The 22,558-nt window shown below is 42.6% G+C and overlaps 1 protein-coding gene across 2 annotated transcripts; it reads left to right on the top strand.

Annotated features, from left to right (window-relative positions):
• Positions 1 to 361: 361 nt before the first annotated feature.
• On the top strand, positions 362 to 21,651 carry RIPK1 (receptor interacting serine/threonine kinase 1). Of its 2 annotated transcripts, XM_083358389.1 has the most exons (14): positions 362 to 461; positions 2,009 to 2,236; positions 4,618 to 4,817; positions 6,823 to 6,976; positions 7,226 to 7,363; positions 10,714 to 10,942; positions 11,385 to 11,534; positions 12,514 to 12,590; positions 12,716 to 12,806; positions 15,236 to 15,328; positions 15,794 to 16,387; positions 17,614 to 17,679; positions 18,723 to 18,866; positions 20,486 to 21,651. In XM_083358389.1, exons 3-14 carry the CDS (start codon positions 4,666 to 4,668, stop codon positions 20,788 to 20,790), a joined length of 2,193 nt encoding a protein of 730 aa, XP_083214515.1. In that variant the 5' UTR covers positions 362 to 461; positions 2,009 to 2,236; positions 4,618 to 4,665; the 3' UTR covers positions 20,791 to 21,651. The 2 variants fall into 2 exon arrangements, with proteins under 2 accessions (XP_083214515.1, XP_083214516.1); XM_083358390.1 differs by lacking the exon at positions 2,009 to 2,236 and having other exon boundaries at positions 386 to 461.
• The last annotated feature ends 907 nt before the right edge of the window (positions 21,652 to 22,558 follow it).

Below are 22,558 nucleotides of genomic sequence, written 5' to 3' on the forward strand. Positions count from 1 at the left end.
ACACGTCTGCTATTTATCATTCTTTATCTGATTGATGTTTGGATAAAGCTTTCCAGGTTGTCCAGTTCTCTGCCTCGATGCGAGATCTGAAAATTTGTACTAATTTTCTTTCTTTTTAGCTTCATATTTTCATTTTGTAGCTGTTCTTTTTTAAAAAAAATAATAATAATACTGATCTTCTCACCCTAATAAAGGTTTGATTTGGATCAGAACCTCTGGCTTCCGAAGCCGAGGCCTGACATCTAAGAGGCTTCACGTGTCCAAGTGAACCCTCGGGAAATGCGTGTTTCATAGGCTGAAGGGAGCTTCCGGCCTGTTTTGCACCGCCTAACTCCGCCCCGAAAGAATTCGGCGAAGAAGGAAGAAAGAGGCGCTTTCCGAGCGGCGGTGTATTTAGCAAGAGGGGAGCCCCAAGCTTCCGAAGCGCGCAAACGGGTGAACCCCGCTTTGGAGGATAATAGGTAAAAAGGGAATCGGGTCGGTTTTCCCCGTGTCTCTGTTCAACCCGAAGACATCACGATTCTGAAGTGTTCCCCCCCCCCCGGCGCGCATTTCTTCCTACTTTTTCCCCGCATCCGCTGAAGAGAAAATACTATTAAGGATGGGTCGCTCACTCTTAAAGGGGTTGGAGAGAGCCATGGCCTTTGTTTGCTCTCGGGATGTTAATCACTCGCGGTTGATTTCCTTAATGATCCGGGGTGGGGGGGGGGCGGGAGGAAACTGGGAGGCGGGAAAGTCGAAAATGAAACCGAAAGCACTTTGAGACTTTGGAGCCTTTAGACCAGGGGTCGGCAACCTCGGCTCTTTTATGACTCGTGGACTTCAACTCCCAGAATTCCTGAGCCAGCATAGCTGGCTCAGGAATTCTGGGAGTTGAAGTCCACGAGTCATAAAAGAGCCGAGGTTGCCGACCCCTGCTTTAGACCATGGGTCTTCAAACTCGGCCCTTTTATGACTCATGGACTTCAACTCCCAGAATTCCTCAGTCAGGCACACTGGCTGAGGAATTCTGGGAGTTGAAGTCCATGAGTTATAAAAGGGCCGAGTTTGAAGACCCCTGCTTTAGACCAGCCCTTCCGCCCAGCTACCAAGTCCGCGATATAGCCGTTATTTTTTTTCCCCCCGTTTGCAGTCAGAAGTCAGCGTTTCTCAACCTCAGTAACTTTTAAAATATGCGGATTTTAACCGGACAGACGGCTGGGGCAATTTGGGGAGCTGAAATCCATAGATCTTAACAGTTCGCAAACGGCTCTTTCGTTCTCCGCTTCTTTTTAATGCCTCTGAAGTTGTGATGGCGCGCGGAGCCCGTGTGTGAGTGTGCGCGTCTGAGGAAAAAAAGGAACTGAGCTGACTTCGTAAATCTGAAAACCAAAATAGGCTAGCTAGCAGAAAGAAAAAGCAACCTAATGCCCTTCCGGATTTGTGGGTTTAAATCCAGTCAACCTTATCAGAAATTAGGTGCTTCCAGGAAAGACTCATTCCCCGATCTCCCTTCCTTATCCTTAGAATTTTAGGAGGGATGCGCTCCCCCCCTCCCTTAACCAAATCTATTTACTCATCACATCTGACACCTTTCAAACAGAATCTGTTAAGGGAGAAATTTTATAAGTGTAGCCCAATGCCTTCAGGTAGGCAGTTCTAGGAATTGCCTCTAAAAGCAAAATCTGGAAATGCTAAATTAATGCCAGCGTTCTATCTTTTTGACGAAAGAGCTCCAAGGGGGGGTTATATATAAAATTAATGATTTTTTTAATTTTAAAAAAATAAAATGACAAAGTAAAATAAGTCATGAGCAGACACATGAAAACATAACTTTACTTCCATAAGGTAAAGGATCCCCCACACATGCTAGTCGTTTCCGACTCTCCGTTTCAAAGCCGAACAGCCAGTGCTTGTCTGAGGACGTCTCCGTGGTTATGTGGCCAAAAGTGCACGGAACGCTGTTACCTTCCCACCGTAGTGGTCCCTATTTTTCTACTTGCATTTTTACGTGTTTTTGAACTGCTAGGTTGGCAGAAGCTGGGACGAATAACAGGCGCTCACTCTGATACGCGGCACACGGGATTCGACCCGCCAAACTGCTGACCTTCTGATCGACAAGCTCAGCATCCTAACCCACTGAGCCACCGCATCCCTAGCTTCCATAAGCACCTTTTATTCAGTCTATCATTTTGAGTCACCTTTACAAAGCAAACTTTTCAGTGTGTGTGCCTAGTGTTCTGCTGGCAAATAAGAGGTACCAGTATATGATGTCTCCTAAATATCTTTTACTCACTGAGAATGTAATTGTGTGCTTTTTAACATTTTTGCCATACGCTAAATAAATTTGGAGAATTTGTTCATATCTTATTCCACAGATAAGCAATTTGTCCATGTATTAGTTGTGTTCTGCCTGGATTTCTGTTACTCTACACTGTACAGTATTGGCAGGTTACTGTTACTCTACATTGTACAGTATTGGCAGGTTTCCTGATTTGCGTGCTAGGTTCATGCCTAGAATAGTGCAATTGTATCGTTTTTTCATCCCTCCTGATACACATCTCATCTTTTCTTTTTGTCAGCTCCTGCATCTAAATTTCATTTTTGATGTGTGCCGTTGTGCCCACAGTAAAACAATGACAATAAAGGTTATCTTATTATCATGTAAAACTATTTAAAATGTTGGTGCTGAATTCCAAACCATGCTTATTAAAGCACCCATTTTAGGGTGTTTTTCCCATACTCTGAAGGAACCCCTTCTTGAATTATGTATGGAGCCTAATCTGTTGAGATTTCAAAAAGGGGATGCTGTGATTCTCTGCATTCTGTGCCATCTCTTTTGAAACTTTTCTGAAGCATGCTGATTTCTTTTAGATGGTGCTACAGGTCTGCAGGGAAAGAGATGTCTCTGATAGATCATCACAAGCTTTCCACATAAGGGAAATGTCCAAGATTCAATCTTTGGTATCTTTGAAAAAATATCTGTCTAAACCAGGGCTCTTCAAACTTGGCCCTTTTATGACTCGTGGACTTCAACTCCCAGAATTCCTCAGCCAGGCACGCTGGCTGAGGAATTCTGGGACTTGAAGTCCACGAGTCATAAAAGGGCCAAGTTTGAAGAGCCCTGGTCTAAGTTGGAAGACATCTAATTTAATGAAGAAATTTAACTTAATAAGGCAATTTCCTCAAAATGCTAAAAACTCCCATCTATTCTATTATTTAGTGCTGCAGTGGCCAAGGAGATGGTTTTGAGATGCCACGAAAGAAGGCTTTATGCAAGAGCACTCTATAGCACGGGATTCTTCAGCAACCCCTGAGCCTTTGTAGAAGAGGTGTCTTCCAGCTGAGCCAGCTAGCTTATGTGTTTTTGCTACCATCTTCATGATGTATTTTTAAAAAATATGGTGATGGGTTTTTTTTTTTCAAAAAAATTTTTCCCCTTTTTTCCTGATTTTGTTTATTTTTTATATGAACTCTTCTAGACTTACCGAACACTGATGTCCCAAAAGTGCTGTTCAAAAGGCAACTAGACTTTCTCAGTTTTTTTCCCTGAACACGTTTCGCTTCAGTTCCAAGAAGTTTAGAACTGAAGAAGCTTCTTGGAGGAGAAGTGAAACGTTTGCAAGGAAAGGAAAACACAAGACAGTCTGGTTGCCTTTCGAACGGAATCTTTGGGACACCCGTGAGCTGGATGACTGAGAATCTTCATAGACATGAACACTGATGCGTACATTCATTATAATGATATGCATCATACATGCAGAATCCTATCCCTGGTTAATTTGGAGAGTAGGTAATCCAGTTGCTATGCTGAAAACTTTGGCCATATATTGTTTTTAAATATATGATCCGTTTACCTCTTTAAATTAGGGAGTAGACTTGTTGATTGCTCTTTGCATACTTTGGGTAATAACTCCCATCAACTATAGTATCACCATGGTTAGCCTGAGGTCCAAAACATCTGGAGGATGCCAAGGTACTCTGATTGAGACAGCGAATACCCATGGCCTGGGTCCGGGGTATTTGAGGGAACACCTGCTGCCGGCATCAAGTGCCCTTCGCCCAGTGCGCTCCCACAGGGAGGGTCTGCTCAGGGTCCCGCCGGTAAGAGATTGCCGGCGGGTGACACCCAGGGATAGGGCCTTCTCAGTGGGGGCGCCTGCCCTCTGGAACCAGCTGCCAGTAGAGCTGAGGACTGCCCCCGACCTCCGATCATTCCGCCGGGGCCTGAAGACCTGGCTCTTTGAGCTCTCGGGCCCAGGCTGAGGAGAAATTTATTTTAATTGGGGTTTTTAATTGTACAGGGTTGGTTTAATCTTTTTTAAATTGGTTTTTTAACTTTTGTATGGTTGATTTTTAACTCCCTGTAAACCGCCCTGAGTCCTCAGGGAAAGGGCAGTATATAAATGCAATTAAATAAATAAATAAATAAATTCAAACTTATTTTGGGGTTTCGTTCCTAAGCATGTACCGTTGAATATTTGGGGATTTACTTCTGAATATGCACTTGTGTGCTGAAGGTGAAGTCATCTTCTGAACGTTTTAGAAGGTTACAAAAGTACCTGCTTTGTCCAGAATTTAGAGTGGGAATGGAAGGATGGAGCATAAATTATTTTCTCTTCTGTATTAACGTTTCAGGCACTGGATTTTTTTTTCCTGAATTAAAGTACTCTGTGAACCGGAATCATGGACTTGGATAACATCCAGATGAAATCGGAGGACTTTTTGGAAAAAAGTCAGCTGAATGCTGGTGGTTTTGGAGCAGTCTCATTATGCTACCACAAAAGTCATGGGCTTGTAGTATTAAAAACTGTGTATACTGGACCTAAACGCACAGAGTAAGTTGTGGAAATGTTCTTCACAGACAGGAGAGGGCAGGACATACTTGTTGGCCATTAGCACCCTGGTAATTTCAAATCAGATTAGCTGGTTTTATGGCTGAATTTGTTCTTATTCTATATTTTTAAAGATTTGATTACCAGAGATTATTACTAAAGCGAGATTTTCCCAGTGGTGTATAATAAGAACGTAAAAGTTACTACCCCCTGTTGATAGGGCCCGCAACCTGGGTGTCCTCCTAGACTCGCAGCTCTCCCTGGAAGATCACATAGGAGCTGTGACCAAGGGGGCCTTCTCCCGGGTTCGACTAGTTCGCCAATTACGGCCTTATCTGGACCTGGATGCCTTACGTACAGTCACCCATGCCCTTGTGACCTCTCGCCTAGACTACTGTAACGCTCTCTACATGGGGCTGCCCTTGAGATCCACTCGGAAGCTTCAACTGGTGCAAAGTGCAGCGGCACGGACACTCTTGGGAGCCTCCCGATACTCCCATATCACACCTCTCCTCCATGCGCTGCACTGGCTTCCAGTTGCCTTCCGTGTGAAGTTCAAGGTGCTAACAATGACATACAAAGCCCTACATGGCATGGGTCCGGACTACCTACGGGAGCACCTTCTGCCAATGTCAGCACCCCACCGTCCTGTGCGCTCCCACAGAGAGGGCCTCCTCAGGGTGCCACCGCTCAAGGAATGTCGGCTGGTGGCCCCCAGGGGGAGGGCATTCTCAGTGGGTGCGCCAGCCCTCTGGAACAGCTTGCCAACCGAAATCCGGATGGCCCCCGACCTCCGCACCTTCCGGCGCGACTTAAAAACTTACCTGTTCCAGCAGTCCGGCCTGGCCTGATAGCTCTAATTGGGGTCCCAGTTTGTTTTTACTATTGTTTTTTTCACTATTGTTCAATCTGTATACCTACCTTATTCTGTACACCGCCCCAAGTCCCTCGGGAGAAGGGCGGTTTATAAAAACAAATAAATAAATAAATAAATAAATAAAAGGAACCCAGCTAGATCAAACTGTTGCTCTATCTTATCCAGCATTTGGCTTCTCCCAGACACACCAGATTTGTCTTGAGAAAAGTGTGCAAGCAGGACACAAGGGCTCTTGCCCTATTCTCCTGCAGCTGACAATACGTTATCCAATTTAAGTCGCATTGAACTCAGAATCACGGAGGAAGTAGTTGCTATGATTTTTGATCTTGGAGCCTTTCAGCGCATTTCTGCTGCAAGTGGTTCATTACTCCTGCCTCTACAAAAGGTACCACCTGAGGGGTTCCTTCAGGTATCTGCCGATGATCATCCCCATATATTTCAAAGGGTCCTTTTTTTTTTTTACATGATGCCAATGGTAGGAGGCATTTTAACTTCCTATAATGTCCTGTACTAATTTACTGTGAAGATTAAAATGCAGCTTTTCTCCAGACCCAGATACTTATTGAAATGTAAGAGGTACTGTAAAAGCCAAAAAGAATGAACTTGAGTACTTGAGTATTCCTGATGCTATGAAAATATATAAAATACACCACTGGCAATAATAGGAATTGCCATTCATATGCAAGATCACTTCTCATTCCTTCACCCTTCAGGGATTGCAGTTTCGTTATACCAGTTTTCTGCAGTGTGTGGTATACTTCAGGTGTGTTTCATCTCAAACATCACAGTTGATTAAGGTTTGCGAGATTTGTAGTGTAACAGACCTGGTGGCACTAGGGATTATGGCTTGTGTTTAGCTGTGCCTGTTATCATCATAATTTGACCCATCATTTCAGTAAGTTCATGTGAATAAAACTAAAGTGGGATTAGGCATCCTGGTGGCCTCCAGATTATAATGTTCTTGACATCTTGCTACTGATCGTGCTGGCTGGAAGGAGAAACCAATATATTTGGAAAATACTAGGTTTCCTATTCCAGGCTTAAAAGTCTAAAAAAACGCAACTTGAGCATAGATTTTAGAAAGTTAGACCTCTAGTTCTCTTGATAACGCCTATAGCATTTATTTTCCAGAGGTAACGCTTCCCTTCTAAAGGAAGGCATGATCATGCACAAACTAAATCACGATCGGGTGGTAAAACTACTGGGTGTCATCCTGGAAGATGGAAACTACTCCCTTGTGATTGAATACGTACGCAAAGGAGACTTGATGTCTGTTCTAAAAGCAGTAAGTAGGAAGTATATCGATAACTCACAGCATAATCCACTGAAAACCTTTCCCCAAGTGAATGCCCTCCAGATGTGTTGGATTAGAATATCCATCGTGCCTAGCCAATGTCCTGCATTAATGGATCTAAATAACTCAGAAATTGTTTCATAGCCTTCTATCTGACCTGGTAAATTCAGTTTTATAGATATCTAGACCAAACGTAATCAATATTTTTCTGGAAGTGCGTTGTTGTTGTTTTTCTTACAGACTCCTATATGTTTGCCTGTGAAAGGACGCTTTGTTCTGGAGATCATTGAAGGAATGCTTTACCTAACAGAACAAGGTTTAGTGCACAAGGATCTGAAGCCAGAAAATATTCTTGTGGATGAAGATTTTCACATTAAGGTAACAGGAACATACAGGCACACACAGACACATTTTCAGTTTCTAGTAAAATCAGAAACGCAAGTGTTTGTTAAATGTATGCTTGTCTGTTAGGCTACAAAGGGGTGAATGGGAGAGCTTAACTTTCACTAGATGGATTTGTGGTAGAGGAACTCAATTTTCCTTTCTCGCTCTACTATATTGTTTACTCTTTGCCTTCCTGCAATGTCATTTCAGGTTTTTTGTATTGGGCAAAGGGGAAGATGCCAGGAAGTGTGCAAAAGACTTTCTTCACACAGAAAACTCACTCCAGGCAGGGTGGGAGAGAGTGAGGGTCTCAGAATGCATGATGTCACATCCTCATGACCTCCAGATATCTAGATTTTAATGCTCCTGACATCTTGCTACTGATTGTGCTGGTTGGAAGGAGAAACCAATATATCTGGATAATACCAGGTTGCACATTCTAGGCTTAAAATCAAAAATCACAACCTGCTTGAGCATAGCTTTTAGAATGTTAGTAGGGAAGTCAGTTTTTAAGGATTTTCTTTACAAGTGAACTGTGGCTTAAATGTAAAGGTTTGCACCAAATTTCTCAACCGTTTCTCCCAGTTTTCAGCCGTTATGTTCTATCGTGGTTCCATGGCTACCAAAAGGGAGCTGAGAATCACTTGCCACTTCTGTTACAGGAAAAATAACTGGGATGGAAGACGAAAAAAAAACAATAGTAATGTTAATTTGCATACTACTTCAAATGGCTTTTTGGAATATTTTACGGGGTTTCTAGAAAGGGACTAAGAAAATGAATGAATGGTCAACAGTGACAAGAGCCACCATCATAGCTTTTCAGCTTTTACTGTTGATTTTGCATTCTGCCAGATCAGCTTCTTCCTGTGGTCAGGTCATCAGCATTTTTGATGGCCTGAGGATAATTAATTTTTAAGAGTTTCACCAGTGAGGATTACATCGGGCAAGATTAAAATAGCATCAGAAGATGGGGTCCGTAGGTCTTTGGGGCCTATGGACTATGCGAAAGAGGTTGGGGATCACGTGGAGGCCGAATGCTGTTAAATTATATGTCATTGCAATTCTATTTTATTGTTCTTAAAAAAGGCATGAATCAAAAGATAAAAACAGTTCTGACTTAATGACTATCTTGTTCAGAAAGAAAGCAAGCCAGTCATAAGGTTAAAAAGCAGTTCAACAAAATTACAGCAAGGGCCATCTAAATAAGGGATCCCCAACCTGTGGGCTGTGAGGAGTTTGTAACCGGGCTGTGGAAACCGCCTGTGAACGCACACTCCATTTTTTATTATTATTGTTGTTGTTGTTGTTGTTGTTGTTGTTGTTGTTATTATTATTATTATTATTATTATTATTATTATTATTATTATTATTATTATTTTTATACCGCCCTTCTCCCAATGGACTCAGGGCGGTGTACAGGGCAATAAAATACAACGTACAAAAGTTAAAAGTAAAATTAAATTAATTTAGCCCTAACAATAAATAGTTAAAAATAAACCCAAGCCCTTAGTCCAGACCGGCCTGTTCAAACAACCAGGTCTTCAGATCACGGCGGAAAGAGCGAAGGTCAGGAGCCATCCAGAGCTCAACAGGCAATTGATTCCAAAGGGCTGGCGCGCCCACAGAGAATGCTCTCCCCCTGGGGGCTGCCAGCCGGCAGTCCCTGACCGACGGCACCCTGAGGAGGCCCTCTCTGTGGGAGCGCACAGGACGAAGGGAAGTTGACGCCGGCAGCAGGTGCTCCCGTAAGTAATCTGGACCCATGCCATTTAGGGCTTTATAGGTCATCACCAGCACATTTAAGTGAGTGGCAAGCGTGTGTGCGCACGGCTCGTGCAAATGGAGGTTCGCGCTCGCATAGAAGCATCCCCTCTGTTCCCCCCCCCCCCCGCCAGTCCACAAAGCCGGAAACATTGGGGAACTGATCTAAACCACACACTTCTGGCTATTGTACACAAGAACTCAATAGGACAGAAGAGCTAATAAGAACCAACTGGCTTCATTTTTCAAAAATCTCCTTTAATACTTTCAGTGTTGTGACATTTTGTGTAGTTTTGTAAGTCCCAGTTAACTGACACCAAAAAGCTAGCTTATATTTTTTCCCCCTTCTACTATGAATCTTTAGCGTCCTTCAGTGTCCAGTTTCTAAAATCAGAGTTGTTATGAGCCAAGACAGTCAAAATAACCGTGGTTCCCACAAGAAGCTATTTATTTTTTTTATAATGAATACCAAAGTCTTATAGTAAAAGTCAATATTCCAAATTTATCTGGAACCTTAATCCATGTACCGGTATAACCTTCTTACTTAGCTTTCTGCTGTTTATTTCAAATTATTTTAAGTTCTTAATCTTGTCATTTTTGTTTTATTCAGAGTTGAAGCTAAACTTACCTATTTACTTTTCCAACTTATTCTGAAGGTTCCTAATAACTTTAATATGGTTAATAGGCTATTCCACGGGTAGGTAGCCTTGGCTCTCTTATGACTCATGGACTTCAACTCCCAGAATTCCTGAGCCAGGATGGCTCAGCTTGGAAACCTCTCCATTTCTCCTCAGCATGGCTGGCTCAGGAATTCTGGGAGTTGAAGTCCACGAGTCATAAGAGAGCCAAGGTTGCCTACCCCTGGGCTATTCCAATGCTTAAGCATTTCCAGTGTTTAAACCAGTGGGAGACTGCTGTTACAAGAAGCTGCCATCTGGAGCACATGTGGGTGATGTCCCATCTTTTCCATATTTGGAGAGGCTCCAAATAATGGTCTACTCACCAATTGTTTAATCTGTGCTGCAGGCTCTGCTTTTGCACAGATGTCTTCAGGTCACTATGTGTCCCCCAGAAGTTAGTCTAAACCAGTGGACACCAACCGTTTGTACATGAGGGACTGGTTCCGTGGAGAGAGGTTTTTCTGCGGACCAGAAAGGCGTGGTTTTGGCGCACTTGCCTGCATCCCTCAGATAGGGTGTTGCTTGTTTGTGTGGCCCAGTTTTGGGAAACCCTGGCCTAAACCTTATTCTTACGGTACTGCAAGCCTTTCTGATTTGTTTGCATTGGAATATTGCTTTTGCTTTGCTGGTCAGAGAAACCTACCATATTGGATGACATATCAAAATATATTGTAAACAGTCAATACAAGTCAGCATGTCACCTGTCAAGAGTCTTTTTTTGCTTCAAGCTGGGCCACGTTCTGAGGCAGGCCACTCGTTGCAACAAAAGCTCCAGTTTATTTATATGTGCGTGCCACATTATGACACAAGCACAAAATGGACAGATCATCCTACCCCATGTGGACCCCTCTCCTTTCCCTTCTTCTTCTTCTTCCAAAAGTTCTTCTCTCATCTGTCTTGTAGATAGCAGACCTCGGTGTGGCTTGTTTCAAAAACTGGAGCAGGCTGACTAAAGAAGAGACCAGTCGACAGAGGAAAATCAAACAGAATTCCAAGAGTAACGCTGGCACCCTTTCCTACATGGCCCCGGAACATCTGCAGGACATCAACGCAGTGCCTATGGAGAAATCAGACGTGTACAGTTTTGGCATCGTCTTATGGGCCATTTTTGCTGCCAAAGAACCTTATGAGAGTACGAGTTTTTGTTTTTGTTTTTTTAATCCCATTTATATCCCGCCCTTCTCCAAAGACTCAGGGTGGCTTACAATCTAAGAAGCACAAATCAATGTGCTTAGCAATAGCCTTCATTCTATGTATATGCCTGCTTATTAGGGCTTTTGCCCCCCCCCCCAAGCGGCATTATTACAAAGTCAGCTTATTGCTCCCAACAATCTGGGTCCTCATTTTACCTACCTCGGAAGGATGGAAGGCTGAGTCAACCTTGAGCCTGGTGGGACTCGAACCTGCACTAATTTCAGGCAGCTGGTATTACTTAAGGAGGCATTAGCCCACTGCTTCACCAAGGCTTTAACACCAAGTTGACGATCAAATATCTCTAGTTTATAAAACATTGTGCTGCATGTAGTCAGCTTCATGTTACTGACGCTCAATTCTTCTCTCTCTGCCTCATCCAGATGCTGTGACTGATACACAACTGTGCTATTGTGTCACAGCAGGCAACAGACCACCTATCAAAGAGGTGGAAGGCCATTGTCCAAATGAGATTATTAGTTTAATGGAACGCTCTTGGCAGCAACAGTCAAATGATCGCCCAACCTTTGCAGGTAATACAAGATACTTCTGCTAATTATTTATAGCAAGCCAAAAAGATAATGGTAGTACACAAATGGACATCAAGAAAATATGGATAGATTTCTGTAAGCAGTAGAGTGAAACAAGGCAAGGTGCACATGGAACTCTCCCATACTTTATACAGCCTTGTGATTCATGCAACACAACATTTCACTGTACACATTAAAACAAACAATGCAGGCATCAAGAGCTCAAAGGGTTTCTGAACTAGAACTGAAAAAGACTTCACATATCTCCTAAAAACTTAGTGAAAAGGAATTATATAGATTTCCTGATTTCTGAAATCTGGAAGAGAGCTGGTTTTCATGCATTATATCAAATCTCATAAATCATAAATTATCTAAATAATTTCTCCACCATATTGTAAGATCACCTCACACATATATAACATAGTTTGAAAACTACATGTAGGAACTTTAATGCAACCTGATAACATACATTGATTACTTCTTGTAAAAGCTCAAAAAAAAGGATTTACATAACAAAGTATGTCCAGTGACTTTGTTTTTCTCATTCCATTCCTATTTAGTCTATTTTCGGGGAATAAGTGAAAAGTTTCTTTACAAGGAACTTTCGCATATGCATTGATCCACCCACCCCTGAATAATTATATAGAGACATTTTGATTTCAATTTTACAAATACATAGCGTGTGTCTGGCTAAATCTGGATATTAAGCATATCTCTATATATCACATAATCTATTATTATAGCCAGGCCGATTATTTATCATTTCTGTAACTATTAGTACTAAAATAATTTAGAGAAAACTACATACTACTGTAGAACTTTTCTTTTACAGAACTCAAGGGACAATGCTAGTCTAAAGCAATTCTAATTCTAATCATAACTTAGAATTATGTGCAAACATAAATTAACATTGTTACAGCTCATTTCTAGTATGGCATTATTGACTTTTATTACAATTTTTCCACTAATTCTTTTATTGCAGAAATAAATTTGATTTACAAACCATATTACTATGAAAAATTTGAAAAGGATGTGGAAGACAACGTAAGAAAATTAAAAGTAAGTTATCAAATACATAGCTTACAGTCCTTCAGGGTTACCTTTCTCAGGTACCCTATTGTGTATTCCTATTAAATACTTCCTACAATTTCATTGCCTTTTGTTATACTTGTTCTGTATAATAGGAAATATATCCTGAACCAATCGAACTTGTAAAACGAATGGAATCTCTCCAAGTAGATGCTGTGTCAGAAACTCCCAGCAGAGCTCGATCAGGTATTTTATTTTATTTATACCCAATTTACACTATTGCTGGTCCAACAGATTCCAGAGGTAGTGGTGCCTGATAATCAGCCAGAGCTTTTCAACTAAAACTATATTAGAGACTCGTGTCTAGAAAAATGAGTATTTCTGAAGCTACAGGATTGTAAAGGATACTAATCAGACCTCCTATCACATGATCCCTCCAGTAAAGCCTCTCCTTTTGTTTTATTTTACACGGCACATTTCTGTCATGGCAGATTCTTTAAAAAAAAAAGTTCCAATAGAACAGACATGTCAAACACAAGGCCTGGGGGCCAGATCCAGCCCGCAAAGTGGTTTCATGTGGCCCGCGAAGCCACATGAAACAGTGAGGGAACGGCCCCCACTGCCTTGGCCCTGGCCCAGAGACCCTCCTTCTGCCACAGACCCTCAGATCTGTCCCACTCCTGCCTAGGCCCCCATAGGCACCCTTGATGTGAATGATGTAGAGCTGGCCACGCCCACCCAGTAGGCCATATGCACTCTAGCCACGCCCACCCAGTAGGCCACGCCCACCCTGGCCATACCCACCTGGCCCCGAGGGCAACTGCAATGCTGATGCGGCCCTCAATGAAATTGAGTTTGACACCCCTGCAATAGAAGATAAAATCCATGCACAGACAGGATTGTGTTGCTTAATGACTCATCTTTTGATCATCCCTATTTTTTCATAATACCATGGACTCTTTAACAGGTGCAAAATCTCTAGCAGATTCATAGCTACTGAAATCATAAATTCAGGGTTGATCATATTCCCTTCAGCCATCAGAACGCATGCATTTTGGTGCAGAATTCACTACCCTTAACTATTTCTGACTAGAATGAGGGAGGGACTCTGCATTGTCCAGTTGCAGTTTCACTGAGGAGTCACCCAGAGCTTTTTAAAATTATTATTCTTACCCCTCATCATTGGCTATTATTATTCAGAGCCTCTGACTGACTGGCAGGAATCTCTGTGTTTACTAATGTTACTAGATAAAGTTCCTGTGTAAGACCTCTGTGACTGCTTTGCATTTTCTACCCCCCCCTAACCCCCCCCCCCAAATCTGCAACTGGAACAAAATGCACCTGACAAGGTGGGAAGGAGTTCCTGCTTTGCATTAGCTGCTACTGTACTTTCAAGCTTTTTTTAAAAAAAGAAATGTGTTTTATTGTTACATCTTACAAAGGCTTACCCAACCAACAGGCTCACACTTCAAGATGTCCACCTGGGAAAACAATGAGGTTAACAGATATAAGGAAAGGGGCTTTGGGGCACTGACTCAATGCCCAGCCACCAGTTAAATCACAAACAAGTCAACAAATACTGTAAAAATAACATACCGTATTTTCTGGCGTATAAGACGACTTTTTAACCCATGAAAACCTTCTCAATAGTCGGGGGTCGTCTTATACGCCCAGTCGTCTTATACGCCAGAAAATAGTACATAAATCAATTGAGCGCCCCCGTTCTTGCAAAGCAACTTCAAGCCTCCTTAGTCTAGTTCCCCCTCCAACGTGACCCCCCTTCCCACCCCCAAGAGCCTCTAAGCCCCTTCCCCTCCCCCTTGCAAACGCCAGACCCCGGGAGTGGCAGGAAGCCCCTCCCACTCGCCCAAGCGGCATCTGAGCATAAGCAGAGCGCGCCCTGCTACCCACTCTCTCTCCTGGCAGCTCGGACAGCGGTACTTGGCGGCCTGGCACCCCTCTCGCCCGCAGACCACGCAGCGGCCCTCGCCAGCCGGCCTCGGCATGGCCGCCCCAAGCCTGGCTCTCCAGCGCATCTTCCGGACCCGCCTGGCCAACCGCCTCCCAGGCGGGGCTTGGCTCCAGACACGGCGGCTGCTCCGTCTGCAAATGCGCTCTCAAAGCCGGATTGCACTCGGCTGTGCAGGCTGCCGAAAGGAGGGGACTTGGAGTTCCCACTGTGGTTGCGGCTTCTGGCGTGCCGTTTGCAGAGTCTGGCCTGGAAGAGCGCGTCATGTGAACGCAGCTCTTGCTTGTATTCCAAAGGGTGGGTGGAAGGAAAAGCCCCTTTAGGCTTCAAAAGGTTGGCTTTGCACCATCTGCATCAGACGGGGCTGAATCGGGCTTGTGTCGGACACTTGGCAACTGGCATGTACCCGTATTTTCTGGCGTATAAGACGAAAAATCTTGAAAATCTTCTCAAAGGTCAGGGGTCATCTTATACGCCCAGTCGTCTTATATGCCGGAAAATACGGTACATACAACCCTCAGTGGCTTGAAAGCCACGATACAGGACAATCTTGAGCCTTGATCAGAAATCGCAGTAGCAAAATTTCTGGAAAGGGTTTACAGTCCAAGTTTGTAATGAAAGCTTAAAATAGAAGGAATTAGAAGATTGGGACATTTTAATTGAAAATGCCCTCTTTCCGTTTGCCCCATAACACTTGGTTTCATAGGTACTGCCTTGGAAAGGACCATCTTCAAAGCATTCTTGATACAGGAACAGGCACGTACAACCAGGCTAGGAAACATTTACCTGCAAAACGTATGTGAGCTATCCTAATGACAAAAACTTTATAAAGGAGAATAGAGTTCTTCCATAATAAGGCAAATATATGCTATTCAGAGATCTAGGTTAAGACAGAGCAGAATTAGAACCCATCAGAATAGCAGGCAGTGAAGAACTCAGTCTGAGCCAAGCTGACTGAACTGGCAGGAGAACCGTGAAGTAGGGATAATATTGAAGAGACTAAAATTTCTGTTTGCTAAGTAAGACTTGCTACATTCAGTGGAACTTATACCCAAATGTGGGAAAGGACTTGATGGCACAGAACATTGGGAGTTGTAATCCCAATGTTCTGAAGGATGCCAGGTTGAGGAAGGCGGGTGTAATAGGGTTAATATCTTAATTTTGCATTCAGTGGGGTTGGTCAATAAGGTATCCCACAAAGGGACTGGATATTTTTTTCCATGAAACCTTTGATAATCAATCAAATCTCTCATCTGTCCTGCAGATCAACCTGGTTCTTTGCACAGTTCTCAAGGTTTCACAGCTAACACCGTAGATGAAAACATGTTTGCGCCCTATCCAGAAAATGAACCGGTGGAAAGCTGTGAAAATGCCGTTGAGCCTCCAGCAAACTTGCAAAGAAAATTACAGGATGAACTAAATTACCATTTATACGGCAGCCGGATGGATAAGCCAGAAAATCCTTCTGCCGCGTATAGTGCCGAGATGCAGGAAGAGGAGAGGAGGAGGAGAAAGGTATCCTACGACCCATTTGCCAAAGCCCCAGCCACACCTCAGACACCAGAGTTTTACCCGAGAGCTCAAAACATCGAAGCAAGTGTTAGTCACAACAATATCGCTACAGCTCACTCAAGTCACCCATGGCCTTCAGCACCATCGGGAGCAATAGATCCAACTGGCTTTTTGGGGTCAGGAGCTCCAAATCCCAGAAGGGTACTAAGTGCAGAAGATCTCTATGGAGCACCCTCAGCCGCAAACTTTAATTTCAATAAGCCACCAGTTCCAGAAACCGGCGTGCACAGTCAGGCCAAGCCATTCAGTCCGTATCCCTATTCCCAGAGCTTAAGCACAGAAATGGGTAAGTGAGATAATGTGGGAGTTTGGAGGCTTGCTTATTTCTGTTTGCATCATGGTCGTGTCCGCTCTTTAACAGCATCCATTAGCTAGGCGGGGAAAGAAAGAAAGAAAAGCAGAGTCCAGCTGCAACCTACACTAATAAAGCTAACCAGCTTTAGCTACTTCTATCGACATCTTAACCTTGGAGGTTTACAATAATTTAAATTGTTACAATAACTGTCCTGAATGAAATTCTTTGCAAGTTCTATTGTAACACCGTAATACAGCTTTGTGTAATCGAATGCCCATCCATATGAGTTTGAAGATTGTAAGTATTATAGCACAATATACAGGTAATCCTCGACTGACTTACTGTGACGTTTTGTTTAGTGATGGTCCGAAGCTACAACAGCCGTGAACAAAGTGGCTTATGACTGTTTTTCACACTATTGTAGCATTGCTGTGGTCACATGATCAAAAGTCAGATGCTTGGCAACTAGTTCATATTTATGACAGTTGCCATATCCTGGCGTCATGTGATCACCTTTTGCAAACTTCTGACAAGCAAAGACAATGGGGAAGCCAGATTCACTTTCCAACTGTGTTATCAGCTTAACAACTGCAGTGATTCACTTGACAACTGTGGCAAGAAAGGTCGTAAAATGGAGCAAAATTCACTTGACTGTCTCATTTAGCAACAGAAATGTTGAGCTCAATTGTGGTCATTAGTCGAGAACCACTTGTATATAAGGCACATGGTTGCATCATTGACTTGATGGATACAAATTCTTAGTCCAAATTTGAATAGATGAAAATATATTGAAATTCAAGATTCAAGTTCCTAGTTAAGAAGGGACTGTGGTCTGACCCAGGCATGGCTATCTTAAGTGATTTAAAAAATGCATTATTTTCATTTGAAACTGAACTATGTTTGGTAAAGATTTTCTCTTTAATCACATGGAAGTAAAGCTTACTTGCCACAAAATGGCCAAACTGGTGAATTTTTACAAGCTGAGAGAGAGTTGGAACCAGAGTCTATAATAGTCAATCTTGCATATACACTACTATACCACTAGATTGCTTCATTGGGAAGAGTCATTTTTTTTTATCAGCCGGCTAAAAGTTCAGAGTACCATTACCATCACTCAGATTTTCATTTGGGTAATTATATTTTATACTCTTAAAAATTATAGAGGTCAAGAACAGCGACTCTGACATCATTCTGAAACAATCTGTACAATTATTTAGGTCCTGTGGAGTCGATTCCCTTTAGGAAATTCAACTTTGCATATCCTATGGGCAGAATACCTACAGGTAAAACAAAACAGATGCATTCTTTTAATGATGCACATACCAAATGACATACCAAAACGCCAGATGACAGCTAAGTAGCAATGTAAAGTTTAGACTTTTCTCTGTCTCTTTGTTGCCATCTAGACCAGAGATCCCCAACCTTTTGGGCACCAGGGACCGGTTTCGTGGAGAGGTTTTTTTGCGGACCAGAGTGTGTGTGGTTTTGTGTGCTGCCTGCATCCTGTGGATGGGGCTTTGCTTGTTTGTGCGGACCGGTTGCTGGCATGCCAGATACTGGTTCACGGACCGGGGGTTGGGGACCCCTGATCTAGACTTCATCTGAAACACTGAACCCATATATGGAATGCCTCCTTTATTAGAGCGCTATAAAGGTAGTCCTTAACTTATAACCATTCGTTCAATAACATTTGAAATTACAATGGTGCAGAACAAAGGGACTTAAGAACCCTGCCTAACAGTTCTGACAGTTGCAGCACCCCCAGAGTTATGTGAACAAAATTCAGTTGATTGGCAGCACACCTGTCCTTAAGACCACAAAAGCCCTGCAGCTCCTCCCCTCCTCCCATGATCTGGGAGGCCTCAGCCAACTAGTCTGTGGCAGTGGTGGAATTCAAATACCTGAACAACCAATTCTCTTATTCGATGCAGGCCTAGAATGGATTTCCAGAAGTGGCATCCATGCACTTCCAGTGGGCCGTTCTAGGCCTGGGAGGCCTCCTCCAGGCCTCCGAGGCCTAGAATGGACTTCCAGAAGTCAGCCGGTTCTCCGAATGCAGCAAAATTTTAACTACCAGTTCTGCCGAACCGGCTGAATCCCACCACTGGTCTGTGGGCCTCTTCATTCCCCACACCACTCCCAAGAGGCCTAGTAGGCCTTCTTTTTGCCTCATCATGCCCAGGTTATTATATACCATTGTCATTTTTTGCAAGAACACTGTTCTAAATTTCAAATATCTATTAACCTACAGTTTGGTATTTATTTATTCCTTACGCTTTTGTCTCTGTTTTTACACTTTTTTTCCTAAATATTTCCTTATAATCAGAGGAACCGCCACATTACAACATATATAATAGTACTGGAATTCAAATAGGCTCCTACAACTATTTAGAAATTAAAAATCAAGATATTCGAGGGAACAGCCCACCAGCAACTGATTACTCTGCAGAAGAACACCAGAAAATATTTGGTAAGTAGAAAAGTAAAGCTTTTTCTTTCTTAATAGGAGAATCACTCTTCCTTGATATTTTAGTTTTACTGATCATATTTATAGAGATTTCATATCCAGTGTTTTTTAAATACATAAATTGGAGAAAGTTACATTAATGTTCTGTAAGGATCCATTCAAAAGTATTTTCATTTAGGTAAATGAATTTACTCCAAGGCAAGCTACTGTATATATAGCTTTAATATAGTGGAATGTTGGAAGTAAATCTTAATGGAGGGACTTAGGTTCAAAAAATTGATAGCCATGGAGCTCTATACTACTCTTGTTTGGCCTTATTAGATGGAATGGTTATGTTGTGATTCAGCGTCAGCCTGTGGTTTCGGCAGCTGAGTCGGACGATTCTGAAGAGGAGGAGGAGGAGAAGGAGGAGGGGTTGGAGAGCCTGTAGTGTCAGAGGAAGTTTCTGATGCACTGCAGAACTCTTAGCCAGGCCCCTCCCGTCTTGTTCCTCCTCAGACCCAGCTGTTTGAGCATGAAGGATTGGAAGAAGACAATCCACAGCTGGCTCTGTTCAGGGACGCTAGAAGCAGGAGGTAATCTAGCAGAACTGAGCAGAGGAAAGCAATGAGGCAACTCGGGAGAAGGCAATGAGAAGCCACGCCTTGAGACTGCTGTTTAAAAGGGGAATGTGTGGGAAGTGCTGGTTGCTGAAGGCAACCGTTTGAAGAGCTTCTGATAGAGTCTTGGTCTGTTATTGTTTAACTCTTGTTTAACCTTTTTGGTTTAAGTCTTGTTTGAACTTTTTCGTTTAACTTTTGTAAATAAATTTGGTTGGATTAGTTCCAGCCTATTGATTATAAAAAAGGGTTGTCCCTGACATTCAAACAGGGCAGGTCGTAGGCTGGAACGTAACAGGTTAAAGGGATCATCCTATAAAAGCCTGTAGTCCTTGCAGGCAGACCATGATTCAAATTTAGTAAAGCTGCCTTCTCTGTGCTATAATGAACACAAAATGACAGTAAAGAGATACAGAAGATTCCGCCTTCCGTTTCCAATCTTCAGTTGTCTGGAATTTTGCAGCCCTGATCTGGTGGCCAAAAATTTAGCAAACCATACCAAAGCTATTCTATCACTAGAAAAAGTTTAGAAACACCCTTTTCAACTCCAAAGCATGTGAAGGGATCCTTGGTCACAACCAGGTAGTCATGCAACATGTTTGCCTAACACACATCTTGCCAACCGTCTTATTTAAAACATCACACAAAGCATCTTCACAGAGTTTCTGATCTGTGTTTCAGAGGGTACCTCCACATGAAGGGAACTCTTGCCTGACTTGAGACTCTTTCTTAAGTGGAAATAGAGGAGGCAGTTCTATTACTTTACATATAGAGAAACTTTCTCACCAACTAGGGGAATGTATTTCATTCTATGAAGAAACTGAAGATAGCAACAGACGTCTCAGTAGTTACCAATAGCCTGTTCATTCATTGTTTTACCCATCAAGGGGTTTCAATACTGGTAGTCCTCAACTTACAATTGGGACCAGAATTTCTGTTGCTAAGCAAAGCAGTTGTTAACTGAGTCACACCCAATTTTATGACCCTTATTTTATTTTATATTTTTCTTTTTTCTACCACCAGAGAGCACTGCTATAGTTTCGGATGTCCACCTAAACCTCGTGAGAGAGAACTTGTCCAAGCAGTGGAAACACTGCGCTCGTAAACTGGGCTTCAGTGACCCAGAGCTGGATGAAATTGACCACGATTACGAACGGGATGGACTCAAAGAAAAAGTTTACCAGATGTTCCAGAGGTGGCTGATGAAGGAAGGCAGCAAAGGAGCAACTGTAGGGAAGCTGGCCAGAGCCCTCTTTGCTTGCAAGCGGATAGATCTCCTCAATAATTTTATCAAAATAAGCCAGGATTCTGGAAGAAACAATAGATAAAAAAGTCAAACAAAGACCAGGAGGACTTTGGCTGGGTTGGACATTTTTTCCAGAAGATATTTTTGCATTACAGGTCATTGGCCAGGACAAATGCTGCAAACAGATCGCTAGTCTATGCAAGCAGAATAAGGAATAGGAGATAAAGAGCAAATGATGGCCAATCCCAAGGAAGGTTTTCATAGCAATCCCTAAAAAAAAGCTGCAAACTTAACAGAATACTTTCCAGCAGGGACAGACAAAACATGCAAAATTTGGGTGTTTTGCTCCGTGCATGGAACAAAATGGCTGTTTTGTTCTGGACACGGTCCACAATATTCTTCCACAGAGAAAAAGGGTGAGGGTGAGGCAGGAGAGCAACAGCAGTGCCTGAGCAGGAGAGAGAAACTGCAGAGCAGCTGGGCACAATTTTGGTATACACCACACTGCGCCTTTAGTGGCAATGGTGATGGATAAGGGGAAGGAAAGGAAAGCATTGGTGGGGCTGGCCCCTGAGATGTTCCAGTTGGGAACTGATGATGGAAATAGGAAGTGATGCCCACTAATTTAGCTCCATTTACCTGTCTGGATTTGTTTCATCTCTACGCAAGACTATCAAAGTATATTCCTGGTCTGACTTCTGTCAAATCACAACTGGCTTGAAATGGCTCATCAGAACTTCTGAACTGTTATGGGCTTTTTCCTAAATATAAAGTGCAACATTTTTTTCCCATTTCATGCAGACCTCTCCCTGTTTTATGTCAAATTTTGAATGATTTTGTACAATTTTAAATTTTTTTAAATACAGAAGATGGGCATAAGGCTATTCTAGTCTTATTATAAACCAGAATCTCTTCTTAAAAATAAAACTGGTTTATCATTCTCTTTCAGTTATGTAAAACCTGCCACTACAATCAGTAAACTGAATCTTTATTAACAGACTAAGAATATAACAGTTTGGCAAGGGGTGATGAGCAGGAGCTTCAGCAACCATCCTAGCAAGGACGAACAGTATAGGATCACATGTGATTTTCTTACATATAAAGGCAAAAGGTGAGGGAAGGGAATGGGTGTTAATAATCAGGAGGGAAAACAACACCATTAATATTTCCCCAAATATCAAACATAAGGGTAACAGCATGTTTTGAAAAACATAATTTTGCCTTTGAAGCAAGGAGGATTTTTTTCTCTCCTTTTCTTTTGAAATGGCAAAGAAAATTTGGAAGGCTTGATACAAAATGATGTATTGGAAGAAACTGCAGCAGGATTGGTCCTGTGGCCTAATACCCAAAGAAGGAGCAAGTCTTGCCATGTGTGTGTGTATATCTGTGACCCTTGACTTTTGGTAACTCCACAGACTAGTTGTGCAATATTTCCAAGAACTGGCTTACCATTGCCTTCCTAGGACAGTGTGTGTGTGTGTGTGTGTGTGTGTGTGTGTGTGTGTGTGTGTGCGAGAGAGAGAGAGAGAGAGAGAGAGAGAGAGAGAGAGAGAGAGAGACTGGCTCAAGGTCACAAAGCTGACAGGACTAGAACTCAGTCTTCAATTTCTAATATGATGACTTACACCAAACTGACATATCTCAGAGGATACGCTACTGCACTGGTAAAGATTGGTGTTCTATATGTTCACATGGTAATTCTGGTGGACACTTTTGTAGGACTTGTGTGACTTCTTGCTCATTCCCCCGAGAGCAATGACACAGACTTCCCCTAGAGCGGAAAATGAAAAGATACCATGCAAAAATAGTATTAGTCCCTGCCTTTGTTTACTGACTATTCACTATGTTAT

This window comes from Vipera ursinii, assembly GCF_947247035.1.
Source record: "Vipera ursinii genome assembly, chromosome: 3".
In the NCBI taxonomy this organism is placed as follows: domain Eukaryota; kingdom Metazoa; phylum Chordata; class Lepidosauria; order Squamata; family Viperidae; genus Vipera; species Vipera ursinii.

Bases quoted from the DNA above. Each gene is read 5' to 3' on its own strand.
- RIPK1 (XM_083358389.1), top strand. From the start codon at position 4,666: ATGGACTTGGATAACATCCAGATGAAATCGGAGGACTTTTTGGAAAAA. The intron at 4,818-6,822 runs GTAAGTTGTGGA...TTTATTTTCCAG, and splicing joins ACTGGACCTAAACGCACAGA to AGGTAACGCTTCCCTTCTAA. The intron at 15,329-15,793 runs GTGAGCTATCCT...TCTGTCCTGCAG, and splicing joins CATTTACCTGCAAAACGTAT to ATCAACCTGGTTCTTTGCAC.